This window comes from Rhipicephalus microplus, chromosome X, assembly GCF_043290135.1.
Source record: "Rhipicephalus microplus isolate Deutch F79 chromosome X, USDA_Rmic, whole genome shotgun sequence".
NCBI lineage: Eukaryota > Metazoa > Arthropoda > Arachnida > Ixodida > Ixodidae > Rhipicephalus > Rhipicephalus microplus.
Window position 1 is genome coordinate 409,984,506 of NC_134710.1, and position 17,281 is coordinate 410,001,786.

Consider the following 17,281-nt stretch of genomic DNA (forward strand, 5'->3'; position numbering starts at 1 on the left):
CCTCACTCAAGGATGACAGAGGACGCCTCGTTCGTTGGGCCCTACATCTAAAAGAATACACTTTCAGCGTGAGGTATATAAAAGGGCGGTTGCAGGTTATACATGCAGGTTATAACATGCAGGTTATACACAAACCAAAGGAAGAGACTGTTAGAAGAACCTCTCCGTAGGTTGGCTCTAAATTTATCCCTTCCGATGGTTCTCTCCTTTAGAGCAACTGAAAAGGGATTTAGCCACAGGAATGTTTGCGAGGCCTTATGCGCTTTTCTAAAGGCAACAAAACGATTAGAATGTCAAGCTGAGGCATAAATTCACTTTATTTCAAACCATATTAGCCTGTTCGTTCTTTGTATTACCTCTATTTCATTTCTAATCTATCGTTTACCAATTGGTTTTTTGTTTAAACATCGTTAGCTAAATAATCATGGTAGTAAAACAACTCCACCTCACAAATGAGGCACCGTCCGTTTCATGGCCGATCCCCCGTGGAGTGTTGCGCCAGGACCCTGAGGAACAACCAACCAACAACCTAAAATTATTGGAACAGTAACGCGAACATGACCATGTTATAGCCAACACAAGGTGGCTGTCATCTACCGCCGAGCGCAAGTAGTCAATCACGAAGCGTGGGTGCCTGGCTCTTTTGTTGGTAGTCGCCAAGTTTCATTCATACTTATACGGGCGCTCATTCCAAATCGTCACTGTTCACCACGGGCTCTGATGGCTGACCTCACTCAAGGATGACACAGGACGCCTCGTTCGTTGGGCCCTACATCTACAGGAATACACTTTCAGCGTGACGTATATAAAAGGGCGGTTGCAGGTTATACATGCAGGTTATAACATGCAGGTTATACACAAACCAAAGGAAGAGACTGTTAAAAGAACCTCTCCGTAGGTTGGCTCTAAATTTATCCCTTCCGATGGTTCTCTCCTTTGGAGCAACTGAAAAGGGATTTAGCCACAGGAATGTTTGCTAGGCCTTATGCGCTTTTCTAAAGGCAACAAAACGATCAGAATGTCAAGCTGAGGCATAAATTCACTTTATTTCAAACCATATTAGCCTGTTCGTTCTTTGTATTACCTCTATTTCATTTCTAATCTATCGTTTACCAATTGGTTTTTTGTTTAAACATCGTTATTTATATAATCAGGGTGGTAAAACAACTCCACCTCACAAATGAGGCACCGTCCGTTTCATGGTCAATCCCCCGTGGCGGGTTGCGCCAGGACTCTGAGGAACAACCAACCAACCAACCAATCTTCAAGACACCGGAAATATACCGCAGGATGTGTGCATCGATCAGTTCTTCGCCGTTGATGCGGACGTTATTGCTCATGAGGGGCTAAATGACGGGGCAATTATCGATGAAGTTTGCTATAACGACGCGTCGTCGGACGACGAGTTTGATGCTCAAAACGTTTCGGCGCCGCCTCCTGCGTTGGGTGTAATGGACGCATTTGATGAGATTCGCAATTTCTTTGGCATCCATGATGACGACGTTGCGATGCAGCAGATCACCGACTGCGAACATCGCGCTACGGCGCTCATGTCGAAAGGAAGACGGCAGACGAAGCTGGCATACTTATTTCGCAAATAAATTATGTTTGTCAAGTTTTTAGTCAAATGCAACAGTGTTCTGGGGAAGATTTTGCCACAACAAAATTTCCGCTTCAACGAAATTTTTCGCGCGTCCCTTCAGTTTTGTTATAGCGAGGTTCGACTGTATTCATGCTTCACAAGCATGTTTGTATATCTCAGTGGTTATTATATACCAGATTAATATATGTGATATAATAAATATCACTTATATCTGGTATATGACTACATGGAGTTTGGAGACATTGTTAGGAGGGGATTTAATGGCTGTTGAAAGTGAGTAGAAAAATTTGACCGACTTTGCATGAGTGGCAAAGCATGTCAGCTTATATTAATATGAGATTGGGATTCCAGGTAGGGGTTGCGATAGAATGGCATGTGAACTGTTCAAAGCATTTCATGCTCAGACTTGAGTGATTAGGCCCCGCTCGGTGGTCTAGTGGCTAAGGTACTCACTCGGCTGCTGACCTGAAAGTCGGGGGATCGAATCCCGGCTGCGGCGACTGCATTTTTGATGAAGGCGAAAATGCTGTAGGCCCATGTGCTCATATTCAGGCACACGTTAAAGAACCACAAGTGGTCTAAATTCTTGGAGTCCTCCACTATGGCGTCTCATAATAATATGGTGGCTTTGAGACCCACATATCATCGACAAGAGTGATTAGTGACAAATCTATTGTAACTTAAAAAGGTGGAAAAGTTGATTGAGCATTGTTTGTGATGTTTCTTGATGTGAAATGACAGCGACGTAGCACCTCGCAATAGTGCGCATGCATATGTTTTCCTACATATTTGCTGGAAAAGGTACACATGAGGATAAGTGGAAGAATCAACATGTGTGCTGTGTTTCTCATCTTATGTAAGCCTTAGTTCTGTGCTTTAGTCTCCCCTGAAGCTATGCATTATCTAGCCAAGCTATAGGCTTTGTTAAACTAATGTAATGAATGTGGCATCGTTAACACAAGGTGGCAACAGGGCACCTATTAAAACTCCTGTAAGATCACAAGTGGAAGATGACAACCAGTTTATGATTGTTGAAAATAGAGAGCTGAATACAGGATATCAGGATATCACTGTTTGCATATGTTTGATGTGCTTGAGTGGAATGTTGTGAACATAAATATGAGGTGCTCCCTGAAAAAAATTTGTATTCTCTACTATAACTAACTTGGAAAACTATGCAGATAAGTAAAAGAGATCACAGTTAGGAAAGATTATGTGGTGTATGCCTTACACTATATGTGAATCCAAGAGTACTTACATTATAATTATATTCCCAGTAGAATATTATATTCAACCTCAGCTTGTTCTGCCATGGTGTTCCTGTGAGAGTACACCTTTGTGCACCATGGCAGCATTGCCAGAACTAGCGTCTCTGTGCAGTCTTTTACATGTGTGTAACAGGTGGTAACTAGTGCAGGGCAATGCAGGCTGAAGTGGTCACTGTTCACATCTTTAGTTATAAGCATGCACACCAGGCACAATTCTAGTGTCTGACAACTTCAGCAGAGTAAACATCCCTCTGTGGCACCAGCTAGATTGCCTGTAACAAGCAGTATACTTTTGACTGAAACAGCTGTGTGGAAACATTGATTGATTGATTGATTTGTTGAGTTTAACGTCCCAAAACCACCATATGATTATGAGAGACGCCGTAGTGGAGGGCTCAGGAAATTTCGACCACCTGGGGTTCTTTAACGTGCACCCAAATCTGAGCACACGGGCCTACAACATTTCCGCCTCCATCGGAAATGCAGCCGCCGCAGCCGGGATTTGAACCCGCGACCTGCGGGTCAGCAGCCGAGTACCTTAGCCATTAGACCACCGGGGCGGGGCAACTGTGTGGAAACAAGGAAAGAAAACCATGCCAGAAAATATTTTTAGTAAAGGCGGTGAGAGAATTCTGAAACGGTGTGATGTGCCCTCTTGCAATGATGAAGCAACATTTATACCTAGTCTTTCTCAAATTAGTAGGAGTCTGCAAAATATTGGCCACACAAATCTGTGACTAGGAAAGAATAATGGCCAGATGCCACCTTGAGATCTTTACCAGCATCCTTCTCTCATCCCCCTCTTGGTGCACTGGAAGTTTTTTCCCTATAGGAGCAATCTAGTTCCTTCAGTGGGTTTTCCTGAAGGGCTTATGATTGAGCTCACTTTTACCACCGGCATTACCCAAGAACCAAACCTCGTGCTGGGACTTGTTTGCACAGTAGAAATTTTTAATACAAAAAGAGGCTTCAAGAATTACACAGACAATGCTAGAGCACTAAAGGATTACCGTGATATTCTGTACAGAGACCCCACCATTAAATTCTCTAAAGAGTACCATATTACCTCTATGGTGTGTCTGATTAGGTCTTAAGAAAGCCTTTATTTTCTAGATATAATTTTTTGTTCACTAAGTTCTCTTTAGAAAACCAGATTGTTATGTGTAATACTTGATATATAGTGCATGAATTCACAGAATATAAACTACAATATTGCCACCAGAAGCATCAGCAAAATCAAATTCACCCTCCTGAGACCTTATTCTGTATAAGACTGTCTAGGCAGTACTAATACAGTATTTTATATAAGTTAAGTACTTCTGATCCCCCTATTTGCATATTTCTATCTCATCCATCCTTTCCTGTGACCTAAAAGTTATCGACATCTGGTGTGTTACTAAAGTGACCATAACATTTATGTTACTTACTACCCCTAGTGCCCATCTCACTTAATATCAGCTTTGATAAGTACTGTATATAGTGCTCATTCCTTCAAACAATTTGCAGCATCCTCTTTATAGCCATCTTTTTGGCGCTTCATGATAAGGGAGGCGCATCACATCCCTTATCATGAAGCGCCTCCCATATCATGATAGATGCATGAACATGTGCCATCTTTTCAATTTAGGGCATATATGAGATGAGACAAAATATAATGTACCACTGGAGTGCACCATACAATTTTGCACTTCTTGAAAGGTGTCATGCAATTTTTTAAAAGTAAACCTACAATAAACTAGAAGTTTATTCCTCGCCAATTCCTTGCACAAGAAAAAGAATGGTTATTTGAGCTCGTTTGTTAAAACAAATTTTGAAAGGGTTTCAAGCGCAAGCCAGAAGTGCTGAAATAAAGCGTAACAGTAAGGTACGGAAAACAAACCCTTCCAGTATGCTTGTCACGAAATGGTTCTTATAATGTACCTTGATAAGGGCCCATTACAAAGGCTGGTCTGTGACGTTTATCATTGCATCATCGCTAATGACATAGGATGTGTGTGTAATTAATGTACACACATCAGTGCTCTGTTTACATTTTATGCACACACATGCACACTATGTATGCTTTACCTAAATACACTGCATGCACTTTGCCGCATAGCAAAACTGTGTTGACAAAAGGCGTTCACGGTCCGCAATTTAGGCTAGAGAAGACTACCAGCACAAAATTTTCCGTTTTATATCGTTTTCTATTTGTATAGACCTACCTAAACAGACACCGCTTAGAAGAACAATTGTCATCTTCGGAGACAGTATAAGCTACTCCGACAATACGGTCAGGTGAACGCCAGTTTGGATCCATTAGCATTCCAACTTGAGCATACCGTATGTGTTTCCCGGAGTTACACATGACAAATCATAAGTAGAAGCGTTGGCTCAAGTAATTACCCAAACGACAGCCCAACTGATATTGATCGACCCTCAGCAGCACAGGCACCACAGGTCCACATACGTACGCCACAATCCTGTAGTTTTGCATCAAACAGGCATTCACAAATCGCCTAACACATCACCTTTATTTCATGCTGGTACATCTTGTTATTATTGCTTACAGATTAGGCCGTGAACACTTCCGGAGACTGGCATTTTTTTTTTAAACACTGCAGGGAAGCTCGACATCTCTCCACTCATCTGCGTCCACTAAACACAGCGATATCGCAGGAAGAAAAGTGGCAACAACTTAGACAAGGTTTACTTTCTATAACACTAATACACAACATGACCAGGTCCCTATGGGCAGAAGCTGTTCGTAGAGACCCTTCTTAGAGGCATAACTTTGTACCTACGGTCAAAGACTTTGTTCCTTCAACAGTGTATTTGAAGCAGATTGAATGCACAACGTACATTGTGGTCAAGAAAATTGTTCATGTTTATCATTGTTTCATAGAAAAGTAGTAAATTATTTTACATTATTACACACATGAACGCTCATAGTGGCCATTTTCAGCTTGCACGTTTCAAATAAAACGATATTGTCAGTAACGGAGGGCGAGCTCTATCAGAAAAGCTTCGCCAATATCCTTGCTACAATGCACTAATACAAAAAGGAGGTACTTTATGAAAAAACGGAGTTAAAATGCCACACACGATTATATATGCAACACCATTTATTTACTCTAGAAACGTTTGGCTCAAACCAATTCAGAGAAAAGCAGTACATGTTTCACATGTTTCTCTTCTACAATATACATTGCCAAACACCCAAGGGATTTCTCAGTGTGTGAGAAATTGAAGACTGTGCCAATGACTATCCTGGAGCATCTTAATTCATGTGCAGTAGCAAAGCACTTTTATTACCTTTGCATAAACTATCACCAGACTTATCTTTTTTTTTGCAACTTGCAACTACTGTGTTGCAACTGCCATTGTAGGAGCAAGGGGACGCTACTCTTTTGCAAATGCCTTTCTGTAGAGTTCGTCCTCACTGACACTCACCATTCGAATACTGTTGTTTCAGATTGTGCATACACACATAATTTATAAGAAATTGAAGGTACAATAATAATGATCATCAACTGCCCCAGCCCTAACAAGAAAGAAGGGTAAGGCAGTAGATACAGATTCGGCTACTTGTGTGTACCACGAGTTTCCACATGTGTTAGCATACCAACTGCATTAAAAAAGAACAACAAAAGTGTAATGCATTCAAGAAAGTGTAATGCAGTGTGAGTTTGCTGTATCGACAAATGTGCTTGCAGTGTTGAAAGGTAATTAAACTGTAGATGATAGCCTAGAAAACTGTTTTATTTCCACTCAAATAAGTTCATTCGAAAATCATTGTACAAAGAGAGAAACACAATGCTATATTGTACATCTTTCTCTGCCAAGTCATCTACAAAGCTAGCTTTTATCACACTCAGTCTACCCAACTTCCCTTGTTCATCTTTCAGACACTAAGCTTGGGCAGCAAACTAGTCACTGATTTGGATAACATCCTTGCCTTCACTTTTTATTTTTCTGTAAAGAACTTCAACCATTTCCCCTTCTATTAACATGCACTGCTGTTTTGTTGGCATATACAATATATTTCCAGCCAGTCTTCAATAGCTGGTATGTATGTACAGTTCTTTGAATTGGACACCTGACTAACATGCCCAATACTGACTGCACCCTTAAGGCATTGGCTTTATGCATGGTGTAAAATACAAGTTAAATTAATGTGCCAAACATAAAATATTACTGTTAACAGTGAAAAAGTAGCATTTGGCCAGAACAATGAAAGTGACGAAAACGTCTGACCCGTCAACTTAAGCCTGCATCTTGCTTGAAGAACCACAGCACCAAATTTTAAGCAGAAATCAAGCATAGCGTGTTAAATCACATGCATTCTATGACAAGTTGTAAAATTGGGTGCATCTAGTGTAGTAGAAAATTTGTATTCCAATTAAAAATGTACAACAGTGTGGCAACACTCACGTGATAAAAGTGAGATCTATGTCATAAAGGCAAATTAAACACAGTTACGATCAACCACAGTTAACCGCATTGACCCTCGGTTAGTGCCAACCATGGTTCGCTGTTGTTACACCGCTCAAAAGTATCCTCAGTTAAGGCGGCTACACCACCTTCATAGACACTGCCTCGATTAACCACCAAACCAAGGTTGTCAAGCACAATCTCCTACAATCGCGGTAAACGACATAAGCCCGGTTTCTCGTAGCGTGTAACATAAGCAAACTGTGGTTACACATAACTGCAGTTACGTTAACTGCAGTTTACACTGACTGTGTAACAAGGGTATAAGGGTTTCTAGAGGTCGATGGAAATGAATGGTATGTGTACGCCAATTTTCCCATTCTCGAGTTAGCCATTAAACAAAGAAATTGCAACACCGGTGCCATAGGTGCATGTTGGGTATAAAAGTGTACAGAGCTAGGAGAGATTTGTATATCAAGCATTTATATTTAGAATATTTTCAACAGATGGCACAGCAGTGATCTTACACTTCTTGACATCGCACATGACATGCCAAATCGTGGTTGCTGCCAGAGGCAGTTAGAAGCAATGGTTTCAATCTTAAACTTCTCGTTGAGGTATGTGCTCAGAGTCCAGCTTTTTCTTCTTTTTTTCTTGCTTACAATCATTCTAATGCCTCTACTAAAAGCTGCAGATATAAAGTTGGGCTAGTTAAAAAACCACGGTCAAGATGGTTGTCCAAAATATATTGTGTAATATTCTTCTTTACAATGCAAAATAAACAAACTAAACAATTCAGAAATGCATGTACAGACGTTACAGTGCAACACCCAGGTTAATATTAAGTTTTCTTTGTGTATAAAAAATATGCAATTTTGCTAAATCGTGCAACCACCAATGGTTTCGTTTTGAACCAAATAAATGCTATAAAATATTTATCGTTATCACCTTTTGTTTTAATCTGCCATTTTATCAGATTTTTATTAGCCACACTACTACCAAGAGTATCCCTTCTCTTTTAAAGATAACATCAATCAGCCTCAAGGGTGATGACTTCCCGCTTGGCCTTTCTCTTTGATACACATGCTTTAATCATTTTGCTGCCAGAATTGGCATCTTGGAAAGCCAGAGTATGGGGAAAATCAAAATTACGAAACACAGTTATTATGCCTTCACTTTTGATGACATTTCCACGCCTGAACATTTTGTATATTTCTCAATGCATGCTCCATTAACTCCAGCTTGTCACAATCCCAACAGTCCATTTGTGAATACGTGTGCTATTTTCATATGCCAGGTGTCTTCCAGCTCAGTTCTGAAACAGCAGCATTTGCACATGGCTGGTCCAATGCTATGCATGGATGCATGCAAAGAGCCATGGTTACAAAACAGTGTGCACATACAAACACTTTGTGATTGGTCAGCATCCATTTGCAGCCTTATTGATATAAAGGTAAATCGCAAAAGCGAATAATAGAGCAGCTGATCAATCACTGACATATTCTGTGTGAACAGCTTTGTCCATGCAATCTCTTTCCAATGTATAAACTCAATTGGTGTTTTGGTACAACCCCAGAGCAAATGTGAACCCTAGAGGAAGCCTCCAGCATGCGTTTAGAGGATTCCCGTGCATACAACGTACTATATATAACATTTCTTTCTTTCTGCTCATCTGAACACAAGCCTTAAAAAAAAAGACAGTGCTTTCAATACAAACACACGGAGCAGTTCAGTGGCAGTTTATTTATTGCTATAAAGGCACTTGTTGGAAACTGCATGCAACAAACTGTGTTGAATCTGCCAAATCACATCATAGAATTCATACATCTATAAAGGAAAACAAAAAAATAAATACACAACAAATATGGGTACAAGCATGCTGTCTGTTTATGCAAGACATGCAATTCATGAGGAATGTACACTTATATGTATATATATATATACACACACACTTCACAATAGTTCTTTAAGTGGTGGGCCTTTTTTCAAGCAATTGCCACAGAACCTGCCTCTGACAGGCATTCACTTGAGAACGATGAAGTTGCAAAAACTGGCAAGTGTTCTACATAGACAGTATCAGCAATATCGTGTGAGAAACTTGTCACCTCATTCAAGTCGCTGTAACAAATTTTGCTATTCAATAACAAAACTAAGAATGAATTTCTATAGCCTGCATAAGGGCGAAACTATCCTTCAATGTGACAACTGCTTTGAGTCAAATTAATGCGGTTTCATTTTTACTCAATTGCAATGCTCCATTCACTTCAGCTACAAATTAAAAATCCTTCACATATCAAAACTATAACACTACTGGCTAAAAGGCAAACTGACTTTAGATCAGAAATGAACAGCGAGAACGTCAGAAGAACGTGCGAGCTCAATGATGCCTTGAAAAGCAACACATCACGGTTGAGGACAAAAAATAAGACAAACATGCACAAGTTACACACCCATAGTAAATTTCTATAAACATTTCAAGCATGACAATCACCAATATAAATGCAGCTAGCACGGTTATTACTACATTTATTTGCATTCATTTAAATAGATGGAATATGTTCTTGTGTCTATAGTAAATAGATTTCTTTAAAAAGTATAAAATGAACAACCACACCATGGCTTGCATTTACACAGCTTAACACCTTCAAATCAGAATGCATGAATAGATCATACTAAAGTTAAATTTGCCCATAAGTGAGCATAGCGGCAGTGTAAACAAAACTTCATTTGGTATTACATTGAAGAAAGTGGGCCAGAGAGAATCTGGTGAAGATATCTTCATATCCAGCCCATGCTCTACATCGATTTTTTTTAATCATAAGTTGCACGCAAACCATTTCGTATTATATTTGCATATGCATTTACCAACACAAAATTGGGTATGGCTTAAATGTAAGCAGGAATGTGCCAAGCAAAACACAAGCAGCATTCACAGCACTACGAACCACAACTGGTTGCTTTCATCATCAGAAATTTGCCATGTAGACAAGATCACCTCTTCTGCACCACGTTCTCTTCAAACTGCATGCAAGTTACCACAAGGCACTAGCTTAACAATGGTATGCTACCATGCATCTTCCGAAGATACTGCGGCCATGAAGCACTGTTGTGTCAGCATAATGTTTAACACCAATGTGCAATGACAGCTAACATATGAGCATTCATAAAAAAAATGTAGAAAAGAAACATGCACACACAATGTACTGCCGTTGTGTGCGTTGTTCAGTTTTAAAGTGCACAGTAATCACAGAGACTTCAGCAGCAAAGCATCTATGTAGGACCAAAAGTATAAGACACACAGCTGCATTCAAAGTAGGCCAAATCAGAGCCACATTTGGCTAATGTGAACATCCTGTATCACATCATCTCAACAGTCAGTGCCATCTTTACAATTTATGTAGCAGTGCTAAAAAAATCTATAGTTTAATGATTATAACCCACAAATCTGAGTGGAAAGAGAATTTTGGCTTGTGCCATGTGGTTGCTTGCATGACGACATTGGATAAGCAAAATATAAAATAAATTACTGTACTAACCGTACCTCACACTGCGCACAATGACAGTTTCGAAACCCCAGACCAAATCATCACTGCAGTGGAATGTTGCAACTGTTGTAGCTGAGCCGAACACATTTCACATTAGAAGTGCTCCTGAAGTATATGCATGGTGACAAGCAAACAAACAAAAAAATTGTGCAGCGTTAGCCTCCCTGAGCAGTTAGAGGACCGTAATAACCTTCAGCAGGAATATATTGGAAATACACACATAAACACTTATAATCTGGAAAGTGTGCAATTTGACGAAAACTTCTTAAAATTGGTATGCACATTATGCAAGTGATATGTTTGGGCCACAATGTTCTCAGAACAAATAAAGTGAGAACAGCTTTTTTTTCTTCCTGGCGCAGTCAAAATCTTTGGCAAAATAAAGGATCACGACCCCAATAATAAACACTCCTCTGTGCCTATGGAGGACAAACAAGGTGAAGATGGATATCATGGCATGGTAAAGAGCTAGTAAAAAAAAACGAACATTTCTTGCCTACAATAAACCCATTTTTGTTACTGCTGCTGCTGATTGCCAAAAGCATGACATCTATAAGAGATTCAAGTATACCTTGATATTGATCGGCCAATATGTAATAACACAGCAAACATTTAACTTTTAACAAAGCAGGTCCTTGAAATGCAGATTATAAAAAAATGTTTTTTTCACAGCTCTCGGGGTATGTAATGCTAAAAAAACAAAGCAAAAATGCCAAGAATCAATACCAGACAATAAGTTATGTAAACGCTTTTATGCAAGATGCATAGCAAAGCTGCAGCCGCATTAGCTTGAAACATTTGTGCATTGAATGCCCATGAAAATGAAAATACAGTACATCTAGAATTCTGTTCTGAGCACACCTGTACTGCATCGTGCCCCCTCAATGTCACTCTGTCACTCACACCATCCTTCCTTTTCAACAACATTTATTTGACTACCTTGGCATACTAAATTGACACATATAAAGTGCTGATCTTGAAAGGCCACAGCATGAAGAAAAGAGCAAATGCCAAACGGGCAACTGCTCTGCCATTGCCTCATTTGCACAAGTCTATAGTCAAAGATAAAGCAGAAGCTTGTTCCACCTCGGCGAAGTGTTTGATAATGGTTCAATTTAGAAGTGTGAAACTGCAAAAAGAGATTCTTGATCACAGTTGCTGCAATGACACGTATGATAGCATTGACAAAAACCAAAATGAAGCACAAGAAACCTGACAAGTTAGCGTGAGCTTTTTTTGCCTCCCCCCGAAACAAAATCTGCCTCAAAGAAAGTACAGTAGACTTTTAGTAAATGAAAATCAGTTAAACAAAACTGCTAGTTCAATAGAACAAGTGCCGCCAGCAAAATTGGTTTTGTGCTTGGATTCTCCACCTTTGTTCATTTCTCACTGAACGGAATGCGCGTCAAACGGAACACATTTTTCTGGCCTCTTCAGGCTTCATTTATCGAGAGTGTACTGTAAAACAGTCAACTGTCTCTATGTCAAAATTTCCTATAAAACGCAAAATTCTTTGTGCCTACACTTCATTTACAAGCATTTTGGTAGTATTCTGACTTTTGACACAAAGTAATCAGTGTAATGCAGCATTTTGAAAGTCCCAAATTTATTATTTTCACCAAATATCGCTTCCTCACTCAAGCCAGATATGAAGGTTACAGCTGCAGAATACAACGATTGGTAGTATCAGTGAAAAATTGTTTTGCTCAAGTATACCGTATTTACTCGCGTAAAGAACACACCTTTTTTTCGAAAAATTTAAGCAAAGTTGGGGGTGCGGTTATTGTGCAGGGCAAATTTTATGAAAACGTTTTCGAGATGAGCAAAAAATGAGGTGATGCAGAAAAAGAGATAGGTAGCTTAGCCTTTTGCAATTGACATACGCATAAACTGTTTGTAAACACCTTCTTTGTTGCATATTACTCCCCATCGGTGGTCAATGGCACTATCTTCAGCTAGCTGTCCCCGCGCCGCCTGCACACACAATAGAAGCGCTTCACGGCTAACTTATCACTTAATCGTTTACGGGAACAGTGGTATCTGCTGTTATCTGCTGCAACCAAAGGCGTGCGCTACAACGCACTTTGCCAACTTAGCAACAACCTCGCACGATGACTGCGACGACGCCATACAGATTGTAGCAAGAAACCAACATTGCAGCAAGCTACCACCGAAGCATCAAAACAAACCATCGATCATAAGAATAATGACAAAATAAAGCTGCCGCATTGCTGTTCACAAGATAATTAAGTTAGAAAAGGTAGGCTGTATCTTGCGTTCCCTGAAGCATGTGCGGATGACAAGCATGAACGGCAAATTGCAAATGAAGCAAGAATCGGGGGGTGCCACGTACCATATCACGAAAATAATCACAATCTTTCTTGGGCAACAAGCGATTTTTCTTACTGGTATTCCAGAAACCTGCGACGCGATGGTGATAAATGGCCCTTTGCAACTGCCATGCATGGTGAGAGCAAATCCTGTCGTTATCACTCGAAAATTTCGCGCATGTAGTTGAACCTTAAAGTTTCGTACTTGCAGGAAGCGCCCATCGCTTGGCGCGGGCAGTTTTGCGACCTTCGCTCGCTGTGTGCTTATCAGCTGCAATGTATCTACACTCGCACTGTTCGTAATAATAAGTGGGGTTTAACATCCCAAAATAACCATATGATTATAAGCGACGCCGTAGTGGAGGGCTTCAGAACTTTCGACCACCTGGAGTTCTTTAATGTGCACCCAAATCTGTGCACACAGGCCTACAGCATTTTCGCCTCTATTGAAAATGCAGCTGCCACAACCAGGATTTGATCTCGTGATCTGCAGGTCAGCAGTCGAGTGCTTTAGCCACTAGACCACTGCAACGTGGTCGCACAGTTCGTGAACCCCTGTGGCATACAGATAATTAAAAGATACTGGGAACGTGCCACGCACAGATGAAAAGAAAAACAATATGGCGCGCGGCAGCGGCGAAAGGGGGGGGGGGGGGAGCAAGCCGGGGTGGCAGAGGGGGGTCTGCATAATAATTGAAAACGGAAGAGATCCAACGGGCACAAAGGTGCCATGTGTCGGTTAGCGGGACTGCAGCGGATGAATGTAGAGTGCGTGTTTATTATGTGGGGGGGGGTTCCAAGTTTTGACGACTAAAGTTGGGAGTGCGTTTATTATGCGAGTGCGTTCATTACGCGAGTAAATGTGATACTTTCAAAATAAGGAGAAAATAACTATTTTTTCAATTTGTATAGCATTCAAACCATCATCCACAAGTTAAACGGAAACTGTAGGACCTGATTGAAGGAATGTTGCCACTAGTTGGCACTGCACTCTTGACAGTAAAAGACAAGACCTCCAGAAGGCGCTACAAGAAGCATGCCACTCCATCTAGAGGCAAAACGATTCTCCATAAGGTTCATGTGTTCATTTATGGCTTTGCAGTGCCTACAAAACGCTTGCCGTAACCCATAACCTCCAATCGGTCCACCTCGTAGCACAAAAAAAAATTTGGCCTTCTTAATGAAGTAGCAGATTGCATAGATGTGCACTATTACTGCCTATGTGACAAACCACACCAATATTGCTCTGAAAAGATAAGATTTGCCGAACTTGAACTTTTTGTGCTTCCAATCTTTTAACAACTATACTAGGCGGAAAAAGCTTAGAGACATGTTAACTTTAATAAACTTAATATAGAATATTCTAACATCCCTTTATAACATAACACCAAAGTAAAACTGTAGCTCATTTGCGCTATGAATCGAACTGCAGGCCTTAGCACTCTTGCGAGTTTAGTCTTTGCACTCACCACAGCCTGTCTGAGCTAAAATTCCCACGACATAAACCAAAATGTGTTGTTACTCCAAATGAAAAACTTTCCTCCCTGGCAGCTGCAAGAACTTCACAAATATTACAAGCTTCTCCCCCGGATTAGGCAAACTTTTGCACATACTTTCTCACTGTTAAAGTGCGGACAAGCTGGTGCAGCATTGTCAAGAGTTAAAATCACTCGTAGGACAGAGCCAGACAAAGCAACTAATGAATTGTTTTGCCTAGTTCTCTGTCCTGCCTTACGTGACGCTAGTATTCTTGATCATCTTCACTGTCTTGTGCCATTTCTGTTTTCTCCTTTATTCTGCCTTGCTAACAGCTATGGTGATCTCTGAAGGCAAGCAAATGTTGCACCTTCTATACAATGTTTGCTTTGTACACAATATATTTGCTATCATAGCATTTATTTAGTATCTACAGAAAGCCAACATGATATAGATGCTTTGGCAAGAGTTGCACAGTGAGTGTGCTGGACGGAATGAGGGACAGCGCATCAGTGATATCAGACCCTATTTCCAAGTAATATACAAGCAGTGAACAGAAATATAAATCTGAAAAATGCACCCATACATCTCCGTATCAGGTAACAGTGCTTTCTTAACAGCATCTCTAAAAAGAGACCGTAGATCAACATGTCTTCACAGAGGCATTTCATTGGCTGAAAAGTTATTCTTGTGGTCAATGACAATGTGTAAAAAAGGCAGATTCCAACAAGTGTGACACAAACAAGCATGGCTAGTTTTTAACAAAGAAACCTAGCAGCCAATGTTACTGCAACATTCAGCTCTGTATGTTCCACTTTGTTCCACTCTGGAGTCCTGGCGTTGACAGCGATGTCTGTGCCTTTCACTCCTAAGGCAATGCACTCACTGATCATAGCACTGTAGGAACTCACATTTGAGACAGTACGCCGCAGAGCTCAAAACATTTTGTCACAGTTTTCTGCACACTGCCAACTCATCTTGAGTGCGAGCTGCCGTGCACCCCAGGAACCCTCCACAGTCAAAGAGCAAAGACCGTTCGTTTCACACGTTAGGTCTGTTAATATGCACATCCCACGGCACAGCAGTGTCACGAGAAGCTCTTGAATTAAAACTGAAGCACAAGCACACTTGGTCCCATGGTGCTGGTGGTAGTCATAGCTGCTCTCCTGCAGCTTCTGGCACAGCTTGAAAAGGCAATGCGGTGCTGATGGGATCACAATGCCGCTGCCATGGCGACGAGACAACCATGATGGCAGTGGTGATGTCAGCATTGAAGCAACCCAAAAGATGAAGATCCCAGTCATTTTCTTTGTTTTCATAACTTGGTGCGGGCCAAACAAGTTTGTTGTTAAAGACCTCGTGGCGATGAGTTGACCATTTGGGACAATGATGCAACAAAGCTTGTTCTGCTCACAAACCCAACGAGGAATGCTACCAGTAAGAATTGACATAAAAGTTGTTCAAAGTAGGTGGTGAGACAAATGAACGAAAAACTGTGAAACTTGGAGCAAGGTCACCGCCGGGATCATAGAGTAACTCACAGTGAGTAACGCAGTCACACAGCAGAGTTTACATAAGCAACACAGTCTCCTTATATTTAAAAAAAATATGTCTTGCTTGAAGGAAACCGAAGGGTAAAGAAAATAGCGTGCTGATTCACAGAAGGAAAGGTCTATTTGTGAGGACAGCTAAGGAGTCACGATGGAAAGAAAAGAAAAAGAGTGAAATTCCATCTGTATAGATCTGATGGGAAAAGGGTGGTAAAGAACCACGAATGTAAAAAAGACTCGGAGCTAAAAAAGTAGACAAAGACGAGAAACACCCCGGCTAGAGGAAGGAGAATATTGGCTTTCAAATGAACAGAATCCTTCACACCATGGCACACGAGCTGGAGTTCAGTGAAAGAAGTCAAAGCTGGAACTTTGTTGCCAGAGGTGTGTAGCTGTTCAAAGGTTCAACAATGCCTTTCCAGCACAAAGACACACAGAATGAGTAAAGTGTGACACCTTCTCTAAAAGAACATTACGTAGTCTTTGCTGAACAAATATAACCTATCTCTCGAAGTAGACGAGCCATTCAAAAAGAGAAGTGAAGCTAGAGTAAGGACACAGCAGCACCACTGCCACCACTGCTACACCACCAGTGGTGGGCAGGAACAAAACCACTGTATGTCTGTCAGTCCATCTCACTCATATCAGCCTTTCCTCGGGTGGAGGCTTCATCACGGGATTCATCTCCACTCGTGCACCAAACATCTCCTGGTTACTTGGGCTATAGGTGCCCCGGGTTGCACGCTTCTTCTTAGCCATGCGCAGAAACACCGTGGCCCCAACAATAAATGCAAGCAGGAACACACATGCCACTGTGAGGCCAATAACCAGCTTCAGGTCTGTGCTGTCCAGTGAAGCGCTGCTCACCTGCACAAAGCAGCAAAAAAAGTGTGAAAGGTGGGCATCCAGCGACAGCATACACTGTAGTGCAAGTAAGTGCACTAAGTCTTCAGAGTTGTTTGCATCACCAGCCAGAAGCTTAGTGAAATTGGTTTTCATGCCGATTTCACTAAACTTCTGGCTGCAAGAGACATGATGCTAGAAGTTTAGTTTCTCTAGATAGCCGCAACTGGAAGAAAGCAACTGCAGGTGAAAT

General features: G+C 41.0%; 1 protein-coding gene across 4 annotated transcripts in view; it reads right to left on the reverse strand.

Annotated features, from left to right (window-relative positions):
• Positions 1-5,365: 5,365 nt before the first annotated feature.
• The window catches only part of LOC119160975 (cell polarity complex component crumbs), a 234,921-nt gene continuing 223,005 nt past the window's right edge, over positions 5,366-17,281 (reverse strand). For all 4 annotated transcript variants that reach the window (XM_075880257.1, XM_037413268.2, XM_075880258.1 and 1 more), the window contains one exon: positions 5,366-17,052. In XM_075880257.1, coding sequence (XP_075736372.1) covers positions 16,825-17,052 — 228 coding nt within the window. In that variant the 3' untranslated portion in view covers positions 5,366-16,824. The remainder of the gene's footprint in view (positions 17,053-17,281) is intronic.